At 37.1% G+C, this 16,555-nt stretch overlaps 1 protein-coding gene across 5 annotated transcripts in view; it reads left to right on the top strand.

The window, feature by feature from the left end:
- The window catches only part of CACNA2D3 (calcium voltage-gated channel auxiliary subunit alpha2delta 3), a 472,558-nt gene that overhangs the window by 325,337 nt on the left and 130,666 nt on the right, over nt 1-16,555 (top strand). For all 5 annotated transcript variants that reach the window (XR_012765257.1, XM_075432892.1, XM_075432891.1 and 2 more), the window contains one exon: nt 9,799-9,816. Coding sequence is in view for 4 of the 5 variants with exons in the window: in XM_075432892.1 (XP_075289007.1) it covers nt 9,799-9,816 (18 nt within the window). In the remaining variant the exon portion in view is untranslated. The remainder of the gene's footprint in view (nt 1-9,798; nt 9,817-16,555) is intronic.

Genomic DNA, 16,555 nt, shown 5'->3' with positions numbered 1-16,555 from the left:
CATGTTTTGTGGTCACAGTCCAAACTGTACTGATCTTGAAATTATGCTGTTTATATGTAGTAGAATAAATGTCAGCAAAAGATTCTTCTTCCTTATTAAATGCACATTCCACAAGGTTAAACAACGTCTGGTATGGATTGTGCTTAATACAGACTTTCAAAGCTAGGTCCTAAAAACCTTTCGTCATGGTAGATTCCTTCACTCTGTTAGGTTGTGAATACTAACTACAGCAAGAGAGAAAAGATTCTCAGATTTCTAAGTTGTACCCCTAAAATGCATAGATTGATTGTAAGAGTAAGGGAGAGGGACAGAGTAAGGGAATGGAAGCAGAGTCTTGCTATACCCTCCTCTTCTGGAAGAGCAGCGCTCTGAACACACAGAAGAAATGGTACTCTGTGAAAAAAGATGGAGAAGAGAGTGGTTTGGGATAATTCAATTATACGCGTTCTTACAGCTATTCCCTTTTTAGAGCATGTTGGATGATCAGAAAATAGACTATAGAAAAACACATCAGTTTTAGAAGTGCAATCCCATTTAGTACAATCAGAGTAACATGCTAAAAATCGCAAACACAATTAGTAAATCTGAGTTTTAAAAGAAATTCTGGCCTGCTTTACACATTCATTAAGTCAGATACACTTTCATCCCTCCTCAGAAAGTGGTTATCTTTAGATGTTGGTCTTACACTGATATGCAGAGCAAGTAAGATTTAATATAGAGTAAGATCAAAAAGCCACTGAACTCATTGTGAGATTCTCATTGACTCTAATAGGTATTGGGGAAGGCTTTTGTTTGGTTTTGCTTTGGGGCCAGTGTGGATTTTATTGTAGGAGACAGAGGATGTGTGTCTAGCTCTTGAGAGGATTTATGATAAAGAAATTCTTTTTCATTTGAATTTTTCATGAATTCTGAGGTTGATTCTTTTTTTTTTTCACTTCATCCCTTCCCTCCCTCCCTCTCCTGGTAATTCAGAACAAGACTTTACAGTAGACCTTGCTTTTGTGTTTTTTTTTTTCTTTGAAATACAAGTGTGATTTTTTTTTCCAGCTCTTGTTTTACTATAATGCAGTTATTTTTCTCTTACAAGAACTATTTCTATGGGGACGATTCTCATGCTATTATCTATCACCTTCCAAACAGTCTTTCTAAATGTCTCATTTAGAAACAATTACCATTAGTAATAATTAAAATGACATTATCTGTTCTTCTAGAGATGGTACAAATGCTAATAAATAGTAAAGATTATTAAGGAGCCTAATCATATAACCTGAAGCCATTTTACATGGATCAGAACTAGAATCTTGCGTGTATGTTGGTTGTTGTATTATGTGTAATGATGTTCAGTTTTAGAAATTTCTTTTGCTTCTGATGTTATAAGAGCAAGGCTGAAAAAAATGCTGTTGTCTAAAATATAGGTGTATTGTTTTCAATTCTGTTGTGTAGACAAAATGCACATTGTATTATCGTCTTATACAATATGAAACATCTTCAGTGCTCTTAAGGTTGAATAGCACATGGTTAACTGGAGTGTAGTGTGAGGGGTTTATTTAACGAGACTTTAGAGCTATAATCAGAAGCTTTGTGTCAGTTTCTGCCTTAGTTCACTTCTGCACCCTGTTCTGGCTTCCCTGATATTTAAACATTCAAGATAAATTTGCTTGTAAATTGGACTTGAAAAATTCTGTTCCTACAAAAGAGATAAAGAACTGTTAGCATTTGAGGATCCATATTCAGTTCTTAATTGATTTACCTGCACCTTTTTGTTATCCATGGAGTCAAATAATTTTTCATCTTTTGAATAAAGATTTATGTAATTTAAATTGTGAGCTTTCTAAACTGTTTATGGTGCTTTAGCAAATCAAGTAATGCTAAAAGCAACCACAATAAAAGAAATAAAATTTAACATCATGTCTGTACATATCTATACATTTTCTTAGTAGCAACAGAAGTTAGAATAATACTTCCAAATGATTCACATTGCTATATTAACTTCTGTACTGATGGTATAAAGAGACAGACAGATTGACCAATAACATTGATTAAAGCAAAACTAAATGAACCCAAAACCTACTATCTCACTAAAATCTAAACAAACTATATTAATGGAAATACAAAAATTATCACTAGTCATGTAATTTAAATTTTATTACAACTTCAGAGGGGCAGGAATATTTAGGGGGCCTGTGCCTCTAGATCTAGCAATTAGTTCTGAAGCGCTGCTCAGAGATAGAAATCTTTTGAGCATGGTATGAATTTTAAAAACCTATTAATAAGTCATTCGAGTTCTAGAATAACTATGCAGTCCACCTGTAGGTGACCAGTAAAATACAGACACTAGGTTTAAATAAGCATAAGACATCATCCTGAAGGATAGCTCTTTGCTGCTGGTGCTCGTCTGTTTATCCATCCTCTTAGAGTCAATTGTGGAGCTCATGTTTAGTGATACTACAGAAGATACCAGTTAGCTTTAGACCCTTTGCATGTTTGTAACCCAGAATATTTGCAACAACTTGAGAGTTGGAACTTGTAGAAATTTGAAGGCAGTGCACAGATCCTACATAAGATACAACACGGACTGTCAAAAGCATCAGCCCCTAAAATAAATATTATCCCACTTTATGCAAAGTGAGTCTATGTGTTCCCCAATAGAACAAGTTTTAGAGAAAACTTTAGACTCACAAAACAGTGTTAAATTTCTTTATGGTGGTATGAAAATGTACTATGCACTCAAGTTCTCTTGATCACATTGTTCACAGTTGAAGTGCAATTGAACTAATTGTCTCCATAACTTCAAAAAGGTCACCCTCAAAACATAAAACTTTATAATCCAGCAATCAAATAGCCATAACATTTTGAAAAAAAACCTGTTCTTAATTATTCTGCTGTTGGTAGCACTCTATACTGATGATCCCATTTTTAGAAACTGTTATTTTCAGTGTTTTCTGTATGAGATAAAAAGACTAAATGTGCAGATTTTAAAGTAAATTGTGTCACTTAGTATTACATGCTGTGTATATTACAACCATTAGTTTTATTTGGAGTTGTCCATATTTAGAAACATATTCCAATTCCATGTAGGAATGTTGTACAGTTTTTGATTAGGAAGGAAAGTTCTACTATATAACAGATAATAGAATAGTTATGTCAATAATTTTACAGGGAAATCTAAATATAGTAATGTTTATACATAATGTATGTTTGCATATATAAACAGAATTAACCATGGACATTTCTTTCGCACTAAGAAGTTTTCCTTTATTGATGTAATGATGAAAATAGAACTCACTCCCTTTAAACACACATGCATGAGGCCAAAATTTTGCTCATGGTATGTGGAATGTTCATGGACTGTCTGATTTCATGAGTCAGTTCTGCTACTTCGATCTTTAGTCATGTGGCTTATTTGTAAAATTAGCATAATTCTTAAAAAAAAAATATAATTATTTATGACTAAAGTTTCTAACCAAATTTGCATTTAAAGTAATCACTCTGGCTAATTTAAATACAATCTTTCCTGTAAATATTTTATATTCATTAGAAAGAAAGAACAGTTAGTTTATGCAATTAAAAGAATAACAGTCACAGACTCACAGAAAAACTGAGTCTGGAAGGGACATCCCATAGATCATCTTGCCCAACCCTGTGCTCGAGCGGGATTAGCTGGAGCAAGGTTGCCCAGGGCTGCATCCAGTTGGATTTTGGACATCTTCACAAACTCTCTGGGCAGTGTGCTCCAATGTTTAATCACTCTTACAGTGAAAATGTAAGAATGTTCCTATGAGTATGGATTTCTTTTCTGTTAACTACAACACAAAGTTCAGAGAGCTGATGCAGACACATATTACTTGATGAACTGTTTTAAAAGTTGAACATATTTAGATTTTTTTTTTGTGTTAATGATTCTCATTTTAAAAACAAGATTGCTAGACAGTGCATTAGAAATCATTCAGCCATTTACATTAATAAACAGTTTTTACAAAATGTGTGAAATCCTCAAAGGGTGGAGCCATTTTATTACAAAGATGTTTGGAATGTGTATGTAATTTTTTAATGAGCTCTGCTGTTTCTTAATTCCAATCTGATACCTTTGCAACTCCTGTGTTTTCTCTTTTGCGTATTTCACAAGAGCTAACTTCTTCCCTTTCTGTCATCTTTACAGAATTCTTTTTAAAGAGAGAACTAAAATTGTAGTTTTCATCTATATTTTATGACTTTCTTCTCCATAGCAACGTTTACATTTCCTCTGACTGGTACACTTTGCATGCAGTGCACAGTCTATCATTGACTAAAATGCTGCAGTTGCTGCAAAATATGTGGTAGCATGGCAGAACAATTATGTAAACAAAGAAGATTTGATATTGTATCTATTGAAAAATGCATTTTCCTTACAGAAGTTGGCCTGGAAAGTTGAAGGTTAATTTCACTCTTTTAATATTTTACTAAATTCTCAACATTACGAGCATCCCAGTAGGAGGCTGAATTTTATTTCTTCCTTCATGTATGCGTATAATTGTCTATGATGTCTCTAGTACTTACATGGTTCTGGGAAGTGGAGAATAAGTGCATAGATTGTAAAAGAAATTGCCAAAATCATAATATTTAAATGCTGTATCTTATAGCAACTGAGTTAAGTAGATTTTAAAAATTGAGAGTTTGAGCGTTCTTTCTATTCTCTCCCAAGTTTTTACCATTTTTGGGAAGAGCTGTGGAAGCCTGCCTAGCAATGTATGAAATGCTTTGCATTTCTTTATACACATAAATAAACCATTATCTACCCCTACATTTAATTATATTATATGATGCCATAAACAAACAACTTATATTATAGAGTACCTGGCACATGTGTGCACTAAGTGTTTTATTCTTTTTTGTCTCATTCTTTTTTGAGGAGCTTCACTGGTATGTGTGATGTCTTCCTCCTTGCTGTAGCGTAAAGTACAGGTCCTACACACTTGCCACAATATTTCACATCTTTCCTGAAAGTGTAATTACAAGAAACAAAAGTTCTAATACATACATTCGGTGCCAAATTCAGAGTCAGTATGTGACATGTACAGGATGAGTCTGAACATTGCAAACCGCCATAAACTTGGCTATGCATAGATGTTAAATTTGGTGCAGCCCAGAAACTCTTTGCAGAAATGGCTGTACTATCAAAACTGTGTTCATATTGTTGATCATTTACTGGCATGTTTGTACTTAATTTCTGTTGATTTCTATTGTATCTGATTGTGCAACAATGAAGTCAGTAGAGTGGTTAGCCTTTTTCTGAGACTGGTGACACTGAAATGCTTGCAGGAGAACAGGACTGTGGAAATGAGGTCAGTGAATGTAAAATAGGAGTTTTTTTTATTTTTGAATGCTTTAAGATAAATACATTGCAATAGTATATTTTTTTACAAAGATAAGTTCAGGCAATCATTATTAGAAAAACAGAAAATGGAAAATTAATTTCGTAGTGATTTATTTTTATGTAATAGTAGAAATCATACTTTCTGTCGAGTATAATTTAGTCTTGTAGATTTTTTTTTTTTGCTATTCTTCAAACAAATGTAAGGTTGAAATCTGATCCAACAGAGCAATAACTTTATAATGCTAGTATGTTTTCCTTTAAGACTTCTAGACTTGGTTTCTTGGAAATCTAGAACATACAGCTGCATAATGTTTTGAACAAATTGTTGAAATGGCTATAAAATATTTTAGAAGTGTATGGCCTTTTTGTTTTGGAATGATCATGAAGTCATTTACAAAATCATTCTTTATGAACTTCTTCTGTTAAGGGTGAAAGGAGACAGACTTTTATGAGATCTGGCATGGAGTACTTAGCAGAGCTGCTTATCCTGTAACATACGCCTTCTGCTTCTAAAGACAGTATTTCAGATCTATGGTTTTGTTTGTTGCACTCATGTTGGCCTCACAGTTACCTGATCCAAGAAATAGTGCAACATCCTTGATCTTGTACTCCTTTGCCTGTCTTGGTTTGTTTTAGCACATTAGTAGTGTCTGTAACTTTTCTTTTTTCTGCTAATGCCAAACACATTTCCATGAAGGGCTCAAAACAATACTAGATTATTTGCAAACGTGGAAAGCATGACACTGTGCAATAGCAGTATTGAAAAACCTCCTACCATTATTTATTCTGTGTTACATTCTGTGATAGGACCCCAAGCTGACCTGAATTTAGAGGTGGAATTCTCAACATGTCTTACTGGAATCAAGCATACTGTGAACCTCAGGGGGCTTGCAGTCTCTGAAGGGTATTTTTTTATGATACAAAATAGAATAAGAAAATTTATTTGGTAAAGAAAATTTGGGTTTTCTGGGAAAGATAGATTAAAAGAGTTTGAAAACAAATCCCCCTCCCTTTTCTTCACGGTGTCCTTGCAAGGCCTTATGCTCTAATCTTGCTCTTTAATCTATCAATTTTTTTTAGGTTGCAGCAAAATTTCCACAAGATTTAAATTAATTATGCAAGATTAAAATTTACACAAGATCCCTGTCTGCTTTTCTACATCAGAAAATCCTCTCGGGTTTCCCCTGGTGCTTACAGGTCTGCAGGCTCCTGTCCCTGCTGCACCTGCCAGTACTGCAACATCCTCTTCTTACTAAGCAGTTGTGTGGAGAAAGGTACACATCCTTTTGGAGGGCTCCTCCTAACCCAGTCTGCAACAACCAGGAGACAGAAAATGGCCAGACTTCCTCCCTGCGCCTCAGCCACGGTCATTTAGACAAAACTCATCCTTACTGAGATGGTAAACTATGAGCAAGTAAAACAGATATATGCCTTATCATGGATTTTCTTTAGAGGCAATTAACAGAGGGAGGAGGAGACACTAATGGAAAATAAATAGGCTTTGGTATGTTTGGAGCTGAATGAAGACACCAAAATGTCATTTATTTACCCATAGGTACAAGCAGAATAGAAAGATAGGCAGTGCTTTTTGCGGGCAAGGGAAAGATCACACAGTTTACTGCAAAACTGCCTCCTGGCAGTGTATAAAGTGAACCACAGGAATCAGAGGTACCCGCTGGGTTTTACACAAAGACAGGCAGTTTTTAGACTCTGCAATAAAGGGTCAGACCAGAAGACTATTACTGTTATTGTTAGGAAAATTATTTGTTTCCTATGGCTTCCCAGAAGGGATAATGTCAGACAAACCTCACTAGTTTATTTCAAAGGTATTTGTAGCAATCATTAAACTGAATTGCTGACATATAGGATGTTGTAATGGACAAGTTTCAAATCAGCAGCAGAATCAGGATTTGTTTAGCTGTAACAGACAGATTTTTTTTTTTTTTTAAGGAAAAGACTATGAACCTGGATTTTGAAGCATAGGTGAAAAGCAACAAGAATACCATCCCAGGAAAAAGTGTAATGGAATGTAAATCTCATCTGCTGACCCTATTATTCTCAGTCAAGGCTTTGACTATTGATATTTCAGAGCAAGGAAATGGTCTTGATTTTATAAAAGGCTCTAAATGAGATTACAGAATCACAGAATGGTAGGGGTCGGAAGGGACCTCTGGGGATCACCTAGTCCAACCTGCCAAAGCAGAGTCAACTAGAGCAGGCTGCACAGGACCTCGTCCAGACAGATTGTGAATCTCTCCAGAGAAGGAGAATCTACAACCTCTCTGGGCAGCCTGTTCCAGTGTTCCGTCACCCTCAAGGGAAAAGTTCTTCCTTGTGTTCAGCTGGAACTTCTTCTGCTTCAGTTTGTGCCCATTGCCCCTTGTCCTGTCACTGGGCACCACTGAAAAAAGTCTGGCCCCATCCTCTTGACAACTTCCCTTAAGATATTTCTAGGCATTTATAAGATCCCCTCTCAGCCTTCTCTTCTTCAGGCTAAACAAGCCCAGCTCTCTCAGCCTTTCCTTGTAGGAGAGGTGCTCCAGTCCCCTCCTCATCTTCATAGCCCTCAACTGGACTCCCTCCAGTCAACTTTCTTGAAGTGGGGAGCCCAGAACTGGACACAGTACTCCAAATGGGGCCTCACTAGGGCAGAGTAGAGGGGGAGGAGAACCTCCCTCGACCTGCTGGCCACACTCTTCTTAATGCACCCTAGGATCCCATTGGCCTTCTTGGCAACCAGGGCACACTGCTGGCTCACGGTCAACTTGTCATCCACGAGCTCTCCCAAGTCCCTTCACATTGACAAACTGAATTCAGCAACAGATAATATGGAACTCTGATTTGTAAACTCTTATTGATGTCCTCTTGAAAATAATCTCAGTAAAAGCAATAGGGATAGTTTCATATACAAAAGGGTGTAGCATCTGGTTTGTGTGGTAATTATTAATAGGAAATCCCACTTGCATTCCATCTGATTGTAATTCCCTGTATATCGTTGTAATACCCTTGTATATTGTTTAATATAACCAATTATTTAAGCAATAGGCTTTTAAAGAAACGCATACAGGTCATACTTTAATGTGATCATGGCTCGTATTTTGCTATTGGATCATTCAAGTTTTAGGATGAAAGAATTTTACTTGCAGCAATTGTCTCTGCCATGAATTTTTGTTACATTTTATATTTGGAAAACAAAGAAATTTTGGCTGGTTGTTTTTAGTATTTGTGAATTAGAGATCATATGACAATTCTCTTTCATGACATATACTAATGTGGACATTAGTGTTTAGTAGAGTACTACATGGAAGTTTTTTTTTCTATCTGTTTTAATTCAGAGCAAGGACAAAAGGCCATTTAGAAGCTCGCTAGAGATCTTGAAGGTCTTTTTGCATTTGGTATTGATTCACCTGCCTGTTTCTGTGTTCAGCTCATGCCTGTAAAGAAACAATATTTATTGGAAAAAGAATTTTCTGAGAAAGTGGATTTAGCAGAAGGCTAAATTGCTGTGTATGGTGAATTTCTCTATGAGTAGGAAAGTAAGAGGAGAAGAATTCAGAAAAAGGGAAAACTGTGTTGTGCATGTAATAGTTTATTTTTCTGAGTTCCTCTCTGTTGCCCAGAATGGGTTTTCTTTTTCCTAAAGTGAAAACAGAATCCATTTTTTCAACTCGTTAAGCAAGATATTTTATGTGTAATCGACTCTACTGCCTGCTCTTCATGACTTTTTACATGAGTTGTTGCTTACAGTAAATACTGTGTACACAACCAGGTACAGCTAATCTTGTGTAAAGAACATCTGTGTGACATAAATACGCATATATGCATAAATACCTTTTATTTGCATATATGTCCAATATTCATGCATAGGTTTACAGTACAAAAATGTATTGTTCTATGCATATGTTATTGTATATTATGCATATATTATATGTTTGCAAAAGCAGTCAGTAACTTTGTATTACCATTTTGTTTTTCTTACGTCTGTTACAGAGAATACAACCTTCGGCTTTAATATAATAAACCGGTCTTAATGTTAATTTAATTCCTAATAAATGTATGTTTAGATGTTTACAAACCAAGAATGCCTGATTTTAAAACTATCTTTATGTTGCATTATATTTGTGTACAGGAGGATGGAACTACTTCACAGTTCAAGTATGATACCATATCTGATGAGAAAACAGTTCTCTTAGTATTGTGGAATTTAACACACAATTGCATGGTGTTTTTGTGATACCTAGTAGAGAAGTTGTCAGATAATAAACTAAGTTAATAAGGCCTCAATAAGTTGAATCATTTGGCAATGTAAACCTAGTTTCTGTAGTTTCTTTCCTTTATACTTTGCTTTATATTATGTTTGTGACAGTACGAATACAACAGTTAAAGTAGCTGTTCAAATTAATTTAATGTATAATGATTGCTTGTTCTGTTTTGTTGTTTTCCAGCTCCCTCAGGCTCAAAAGGTAAAATATTTTAAGTGAATCTTAGTCATTCAAAATAGTCACCAGTGCTTCATGTTTCCATGGTGTTGTGAGTACAGTACAGTAGTGATCAGTGAAACAGTTCACTGTAATGGGGGCCCTGGAGTTGAGCAGCAAGGAGGGTAGCTGACATCAAAGCCAGCTAAGGTACTTGCTGAGAGCAGCTCTTCAAACATATGAGCTATTTTAACGTGATAGGCATATAGTAGACAACAGCTTTGAAACAACAAGGAGGCTATTTTGTTAACAATTTGAAATAATAGTAAGGATAATAACAATCACTGCATTACTCCATGTGAAACATCTCTGGATCATTTTGTCTTTATTGTAGAGATTGCAGAACCCATGGTATAGCTGCTACCCTTTCACTGCTCGCCACTGTATCTGTCAACACAGCTTTCAAAACATCCAACATTTGACTTCTCTATTAGGTTACATACGGTTTTCATATAATATGCTCTTGCCTTTAAACAACTTCTGCATCAACATGGTATGTTACCAGAGTCACCACTGCACATCATGATAGCACAATGATTGTGGCAGATTCGAAGAATTGCTTGATGCCTGTTGCATCATCCTTGTGTATTTCACAAATATAATTAAAGCTTCCAGAAAATAGAAAATCTAGATGCTGTTTTGTGGTTTGTGGTGAAAAATATTAAAATAAAAAAATGGATGGAATATACTGGGAAATAGCAATACTTGTCCAAATCGTGCTTATAGTGCTAGGTAAAGCACCTTTAATAAGAAATGTCATAGCACTGAATCAGTTAAACATCACTGTTACTAACAGTCTTGGATGATGATCTAAGTTCAGCTTTTAATGAAAGCTGTAGGTTAAGTCATCTCCAATTAATAGCTTTTGCAGAATGGTGAGGGCATCCATGCAACTCAAAACTTTAAAATGGTTAGTTAATGTATTTCATCAACTTTTTAGTTTAAAAAGCAAGAAATATGAGCATGGGAGCTATTATTTTTATGATGCGATGTATATTTGACATTTCCTTGCTTGTGGAGCTCAGAAAATTCTATTTCAAATCGGCAGGTAATATGCTATTTGTCCGTATGTCTATAGTGTGTTCTTGTGTTTTGATAGTTGCAGAGCCTGCTAAATGTGACATGGTAACAAAAATTGTTACCTTTTTTTTCTTTCCTCTAGAAATATATGGTTTAAAGAAATCTTTTGTTTATAGCTTCCTGGAAATGTAGAAGGACTAAAAGACTGGCTAACTTTGGCTGTTTCATGTTCAGCTGCTTGTCTAAAAGTTTATGCCAAATGCTTTTCTTAACAGTTTGTGGAAAGAAGAGACAGAGTGAGATTATAATATACTGGTGCAGAAAGATATAACCAGTCAGGCTTTTTACCAGATTGTGTCATGTGGTGCTGTATTATATGTTCTGATGTCCACAATACTGAGTTATTAAATAATGTTCTGGTACAAATTACTCAAGTTTGAGGTTAGTGAAAAAGCACATAGTTTTCATGGAAGGTCAAAAATGCCAATATTCAGTGTGTTCACCCTTGATCAAACTAATGCAGAACTAAAGCCACGTATTTTATATATGTATTCATAATGTCTAGTTTACTGGATACTACTTTCATGTAGGGAAGGAGGAGAGAGGTGGGAAGGAAGGAATGGGTGGGGAGGGAGGACAGATACAAGTAATTCACGAGGGCTTTTGATACCTTCTGGTAAAAAATAAACCTTTTCATAAGTATGGCCTGATAGCTTGTGAACAAAACAAGAGAATCTCTTTCTATCTGCAAGGTGAAGGGAAGCAGCATAGGGCTAAGACATGCCTTTATGAATGACTTAGTCATTAGTGTACATGTTTTGCCATATGGTGTCTGAACTCGTACTGTATTTTTGTTGGAATCTATGTATCATCTTGAAGATGTTTTCTCTATAAACATTTCAAACAGTCATGTCTCTCTAAACATGTTCACTTTAATCTTTGAGTGGTCTGAAAGAAAAATGTGGCATTCCAAGTTTACCTTTACTATTTTATATCTGTTGTAAATACTTGGTTGTCTTGAAATGTCTTTTATATGAAACACTTTGGCTACAGTTGTGTTAGCATTTAGTCAGTGTTCTGTGGTGATTAGCTATTGATTGTGAATATCTGTAGGTTCTCAATTGTCTTGGGCAGTTAAGTAACAATTAAAACCTGTTACTGTTATGCTATCTGCGCTAGATCAAATTGTTGCAATTTCAGAATTGCTGTGCAGGTGAAATGAAGTATGAGGATTTTAAGGTGGATTTCTGTTGCACTATGATATTTATCTTGAAAAGATACAGCCTATACTTAAAACAGAATATACCACCAAACAAAAAAAAAACCCACCATCATTTCAGGTGATAGAGATGCTGATTTAATATGGTTATGTAGCTTTCAGAAGAAAATATATCTAGGAATGGCTAATTTATCTAAAAGAGAGACCCACTGTCTAGACAAATGGAACAAACCAATGTGAATTTTATATGTCCTCTATGTTGCTTTTCTGCATGTTTTTAGGTAACCATCCCACGGGGCTGTGAAAATAGTAATAAAAAAACCTAATAACTCAAGTATACCAATATTCAGACTTTCTCAGTTTGGCTTCCAAAATGACCTTTATCTTTGAAACACTTTTGAAAAGCAGCTTTTGTATTCATCTATGAGCAAAAGCTATTGTTCCTTAATAGCTCCAAAGGTGTTTTGTTTCCTAGTAGGAAAGCTTTACTTGCATTCTTGAGCAAACACAGTAGGATTCAAAATCTGTTATCCTACTCCTGCTGTGATGTTTTGTTCTACTTAGCTTGTGTGAAGAGGTAGAAGTGAATAAATTAGGCACACAAATCAGAAGCAGATATTTGTGTTTAGGAACATTTAGGAAGGGTGGGTTTCTTTTAATGATTCTCTTATGAACGGAATCATATTTCCTCCATATAGAAATGTTTTGATGATATTTGTTGCCCAAAAGTTCCTGACAGATTTCTTCTCTCTTTCTGTGTTATCCCCTAACTTCTGTAAGTAGTGCTTTGCCCTCCTTTTATCTTGATGCTATCATATTTCAGCCTTTTGGGAGCATCATTTATCATTCCCTGCATCATTTACCTTCTTATACTTTGAAGTGTTGAATTAACTGTCACTAGGAATAGAAAATAGGAGATTTGCAAAGCTGCTATTTCATTGAAGTGCATGACTAGTGATTTTAGCATTCTGTTTTAAGTTATATGAGTTAAATTGAATCTAATGAAGTACAAAATAATCATGAAGTAATCATTTTGACCCTGATTTAGCATTCCTTTGGATCTGTTTCCTGCTGACAAGAGGCTATTGTCTTTCAGTTTCATTGATATATATAAAGTTGAGCGATCCATTCAGAAAACGGCATTAAAATTTTCACTTACATGTTAATTGCTATCTTAAATTTAGTTTCCAAATTTCTTTCTCACACTTACCAACAAGTAAGCTGTCTTTTAGTAACATTTTTGAGTCAGCAACTTGCAAACTCTAAGTAACTATTTTACAATATGAGGGTTTTTTGGTGTTTCATTTCTCAGTGCTGTATGCGGAAATATCTCTCTAACTTAATGCACTCCTATATTGTTCCTGTATTGTCCCAGGTCGTAATTTGAATCTAAGTCAAAATTGTAGCTATTCCTTGTTCTTGTAGTCTATGTAAAACACAATTAAACAGTCAAATTCCAGTTCTCTGATACTTCCAGCCTGCCTCAGCACATAAGAGCACCATGGTCACAGGAGAAGACAACACCTTGTGAAGCAAGCCTGTGTGAAGTGGGGAAAGGGAGAAGGGGTTTGCATTGGGAAGGTGGCAGAGTTATAACCAGGTAGTGAAGAAAACCCAAAAGCTTCAGCATGCACCTCATACTTCAAATACATCCCTACAGAACTGCCGCCTGCTGTGGGTAAAGTTGCAGCAGCAGTATTGTGGCAACCATTTTCAACACTGGTGCCTTGTCAGAAGGTTTGCAATGTTCCGATGCCTCACGGTTTCACCCCACTTTCAGTTCCTTGGAATATAGCAATGTTTTTTCCCTACTTTTCAATACTTTTTTTCACAAGGCTGTATAGGCTTTGCCAACAGACCTTCACTTTGACCTGTCTCCTCACTCAAGCTCTGTAAGTTTTATTTCCTTACAGGTCTACAGACCAAAGGTCCATATGTCAGCATAGCTGCACAGCCCTCCTCAAACAGTGGCTCAAGTGCCTCTGTTTAGCCCCTTCGTATCTCCTAACCTTGCTTCATTTTTTGATTTGGAATGTTAGCTCCAAGTTTAAGCTCTGTCCTCTAGATATGACAGCCTATGGACCTTTTCTGCATTTCAGCCTGAAACAGTATTACATACCGTCTTTGAAAAAAATCAGGAATAGCATCTAAAAAAGGATAGGGACCTTATTACTGTCCTTACTTGTTCATCCATTTCAGGAGACATCCACTGCTCCATCGCAGGCAGAGCCCAGCTTCATTATAATCATTGCACAGTGTATGTAGACAAGAATAACCTTGTATTAACAGTAACAGATAACAGGCACTACTAAGTGTGTCAGAGATTCTGGACAACCCTGTAACTCTTCTTGACCATACACTGCTAAGGAAAATGTTTCAGGGATCCTTCTCAAATTCCTGGTGCTGTAATGGAAACACCTAAGGAAATGGGCATTCTTTTCTGCATGTGTGTTTCTGGAGTAATCCTGGAGCCTGCCTTAAGCTTTGTCCTGGGAGATGGCTGTTAGTGCTAGATGTGAGGCTAAATTCTCTTTGGTTTAGATGTTTCATGTGAAGAGTAAGTGGATGAGTGTTTATTCGTTGTTTCTGGAGATTTATTTAGGGTGTTCTGAGCGGGGTAACACTGTACAGCAAGGACTTAAAGAGAAAACTGTAGTAGTTAAATCTATTTCTAAAAGGAGTTTTTCTCCAATTATAAAACTATTACTGTTAGGCATTAGAGATCTGTGACTTTCTCACAGAGAAGGTTCTGTTTCTTTATTCTAAACAGCCAAGAATCATTTAGTCTGGGAATGTATTTTTTCTTCATTCTTGAGTTGATTTTTAAAGGTTTGTTACTGCTAAGCATTTTATCAAACTGAGTGTCTATGGCCCTTGTATAGATCCCTGCCTAAAACTGTTACCACTAGGTCTTTTCAATAGAACAACTTTGTGGGGCAAACCACTAATGCTGTCTCTTTCATTCATCATTTTAGGCTGTAGATGATAACTTACAAAATCCTGGGATCTAGCTGAAAACTCTGTGTTTTTCTTTGGGGGTCTAGTTTTAGTTCTTCTTGCCAATGTCATCCAAAGTAGCCTAGGAAATCTGAGAGAAAACATATTGGTGCAAGTTGGAGAAACTACAAGAACTTACTTTTTTTGCAATACTATTAGATTGAAGAATGAATATTCCATAGCATAATCCATTCAAATTTTGAATGAACTGAACTCAAGCATTGAAATATATGTATTTTCACTCTACCATTGTAATTCACAGAATCACGGAATCACAGAATCACAGAATCACAGAATAGTAGGGGTTGGAAGGGACCTCTGTGGGTCATCTAGTCCAACCCCCCTGCCAAAGCAGGGTCACCTACAGTAGGCTGCACAGGATCTTGTCCAGGTGGGTCTTGAATATCTCCAGAGAAGGAGACTCCACAACCTCCCTGGGCAGCCTGTTCCAGTGCTCCGTCACCCTCAGAGGGAAGAAGTTCTTCCTCATGTTCAGACGGAACTTCCTGTGCCTCAGTTTGTGCCCATTGCCCCTTGTCCTGTCACTGGGCACCATTGAAAAGAGCTTGGCCCCATCCTCCTGACACCCACCCTTCAGATATTTGTAGGCATTTATTAGGTCCCCTCGCACCCTTCTCTTCTTCAGGCTGAACAAGCCCAGTTCCCTCAACCTCTCCTCGTAGTGGAGATGCTCCAGTCCCCTCACCATCCTTGTAGCCCTCCGCTGGACTCTCTCCAGTAGCTCCTCATCTTTCTTGAACTGGGGAGCCCAGAACTGGACACAGTACTCCAGATGAGGCCTCACCAGGGCAGTGTAGAGGGGAAGGAGAACCTCCCTCGTCCTGCTGGCCACACTCTTCTTGATGCACCCCAGGATCCCATTGGCTTTCTTGGCAGCCAGGGCACACTGCTGGCTCATGGTTAACCTGTCGTTCACCAGCACTCCCAGGTCCCTCTCCGCAGAGCTGCTCTCCAGCAGGTCCACCCAAAGCCTGTACTGGTGCATGGGGTTGTTCCTCCCCAGGTGCAGGACCCTGCACTTGCCCTTGTTGAACCTCATCAGGTTCCTCTCTGCCCAGCTTTCCAGCCTCTCCAGGTCTCGCTGAATGGCAGCACAGCCTTCTGGTGTATCTACCACACCTCCCAGTTTGGTGTCGTCAGAAAACTTGTTGAGGGTACATTCTAACTCTTCATCCAGGTCGTTGATGAAGAAGTTAAACAAGACTGGGCCCAGTACTGACCCCTGAGGGACACCACTTGTCACCAGCCTCCAACTAGACTCAGCGCCGCTGATGACAACCCTCTGAGTTCTGCCATTCAGCCAGTTCTCTATCCACTTCACCGACCACTCATCCAGCCCACACTTCCTCAGCTTCCCTAGGAGGATATCATGGGAGACTGTGTCGAAAGCCTTGCTGAAGTCAAGGTAGTTCCATGTTTTAAAGAGACATAGGAATAATAACACTTAAACTACTTGTGTTTATGTGA

This window comes from Opisthocomus hoazin, chromosome 11 (assembly GCF_030867145.1).
Source record: "Opisthocomus hoazin isolate bOpiHoa1 chromosome 11, bOpiHoa1.hap1, whole genome shotgun sequence".
NCBI lineage: Eukaryota > Metazoa > Chordata > Aves > Opisthocomiformes > Opisthocomidae > Opisthocomus > Opisthocomus hoazin.
The sequence above is the reverse complement of the archived record's forward strand: the minus strand, read 5'-3'. Positions and strand labels throughout refer to the sequence as shown.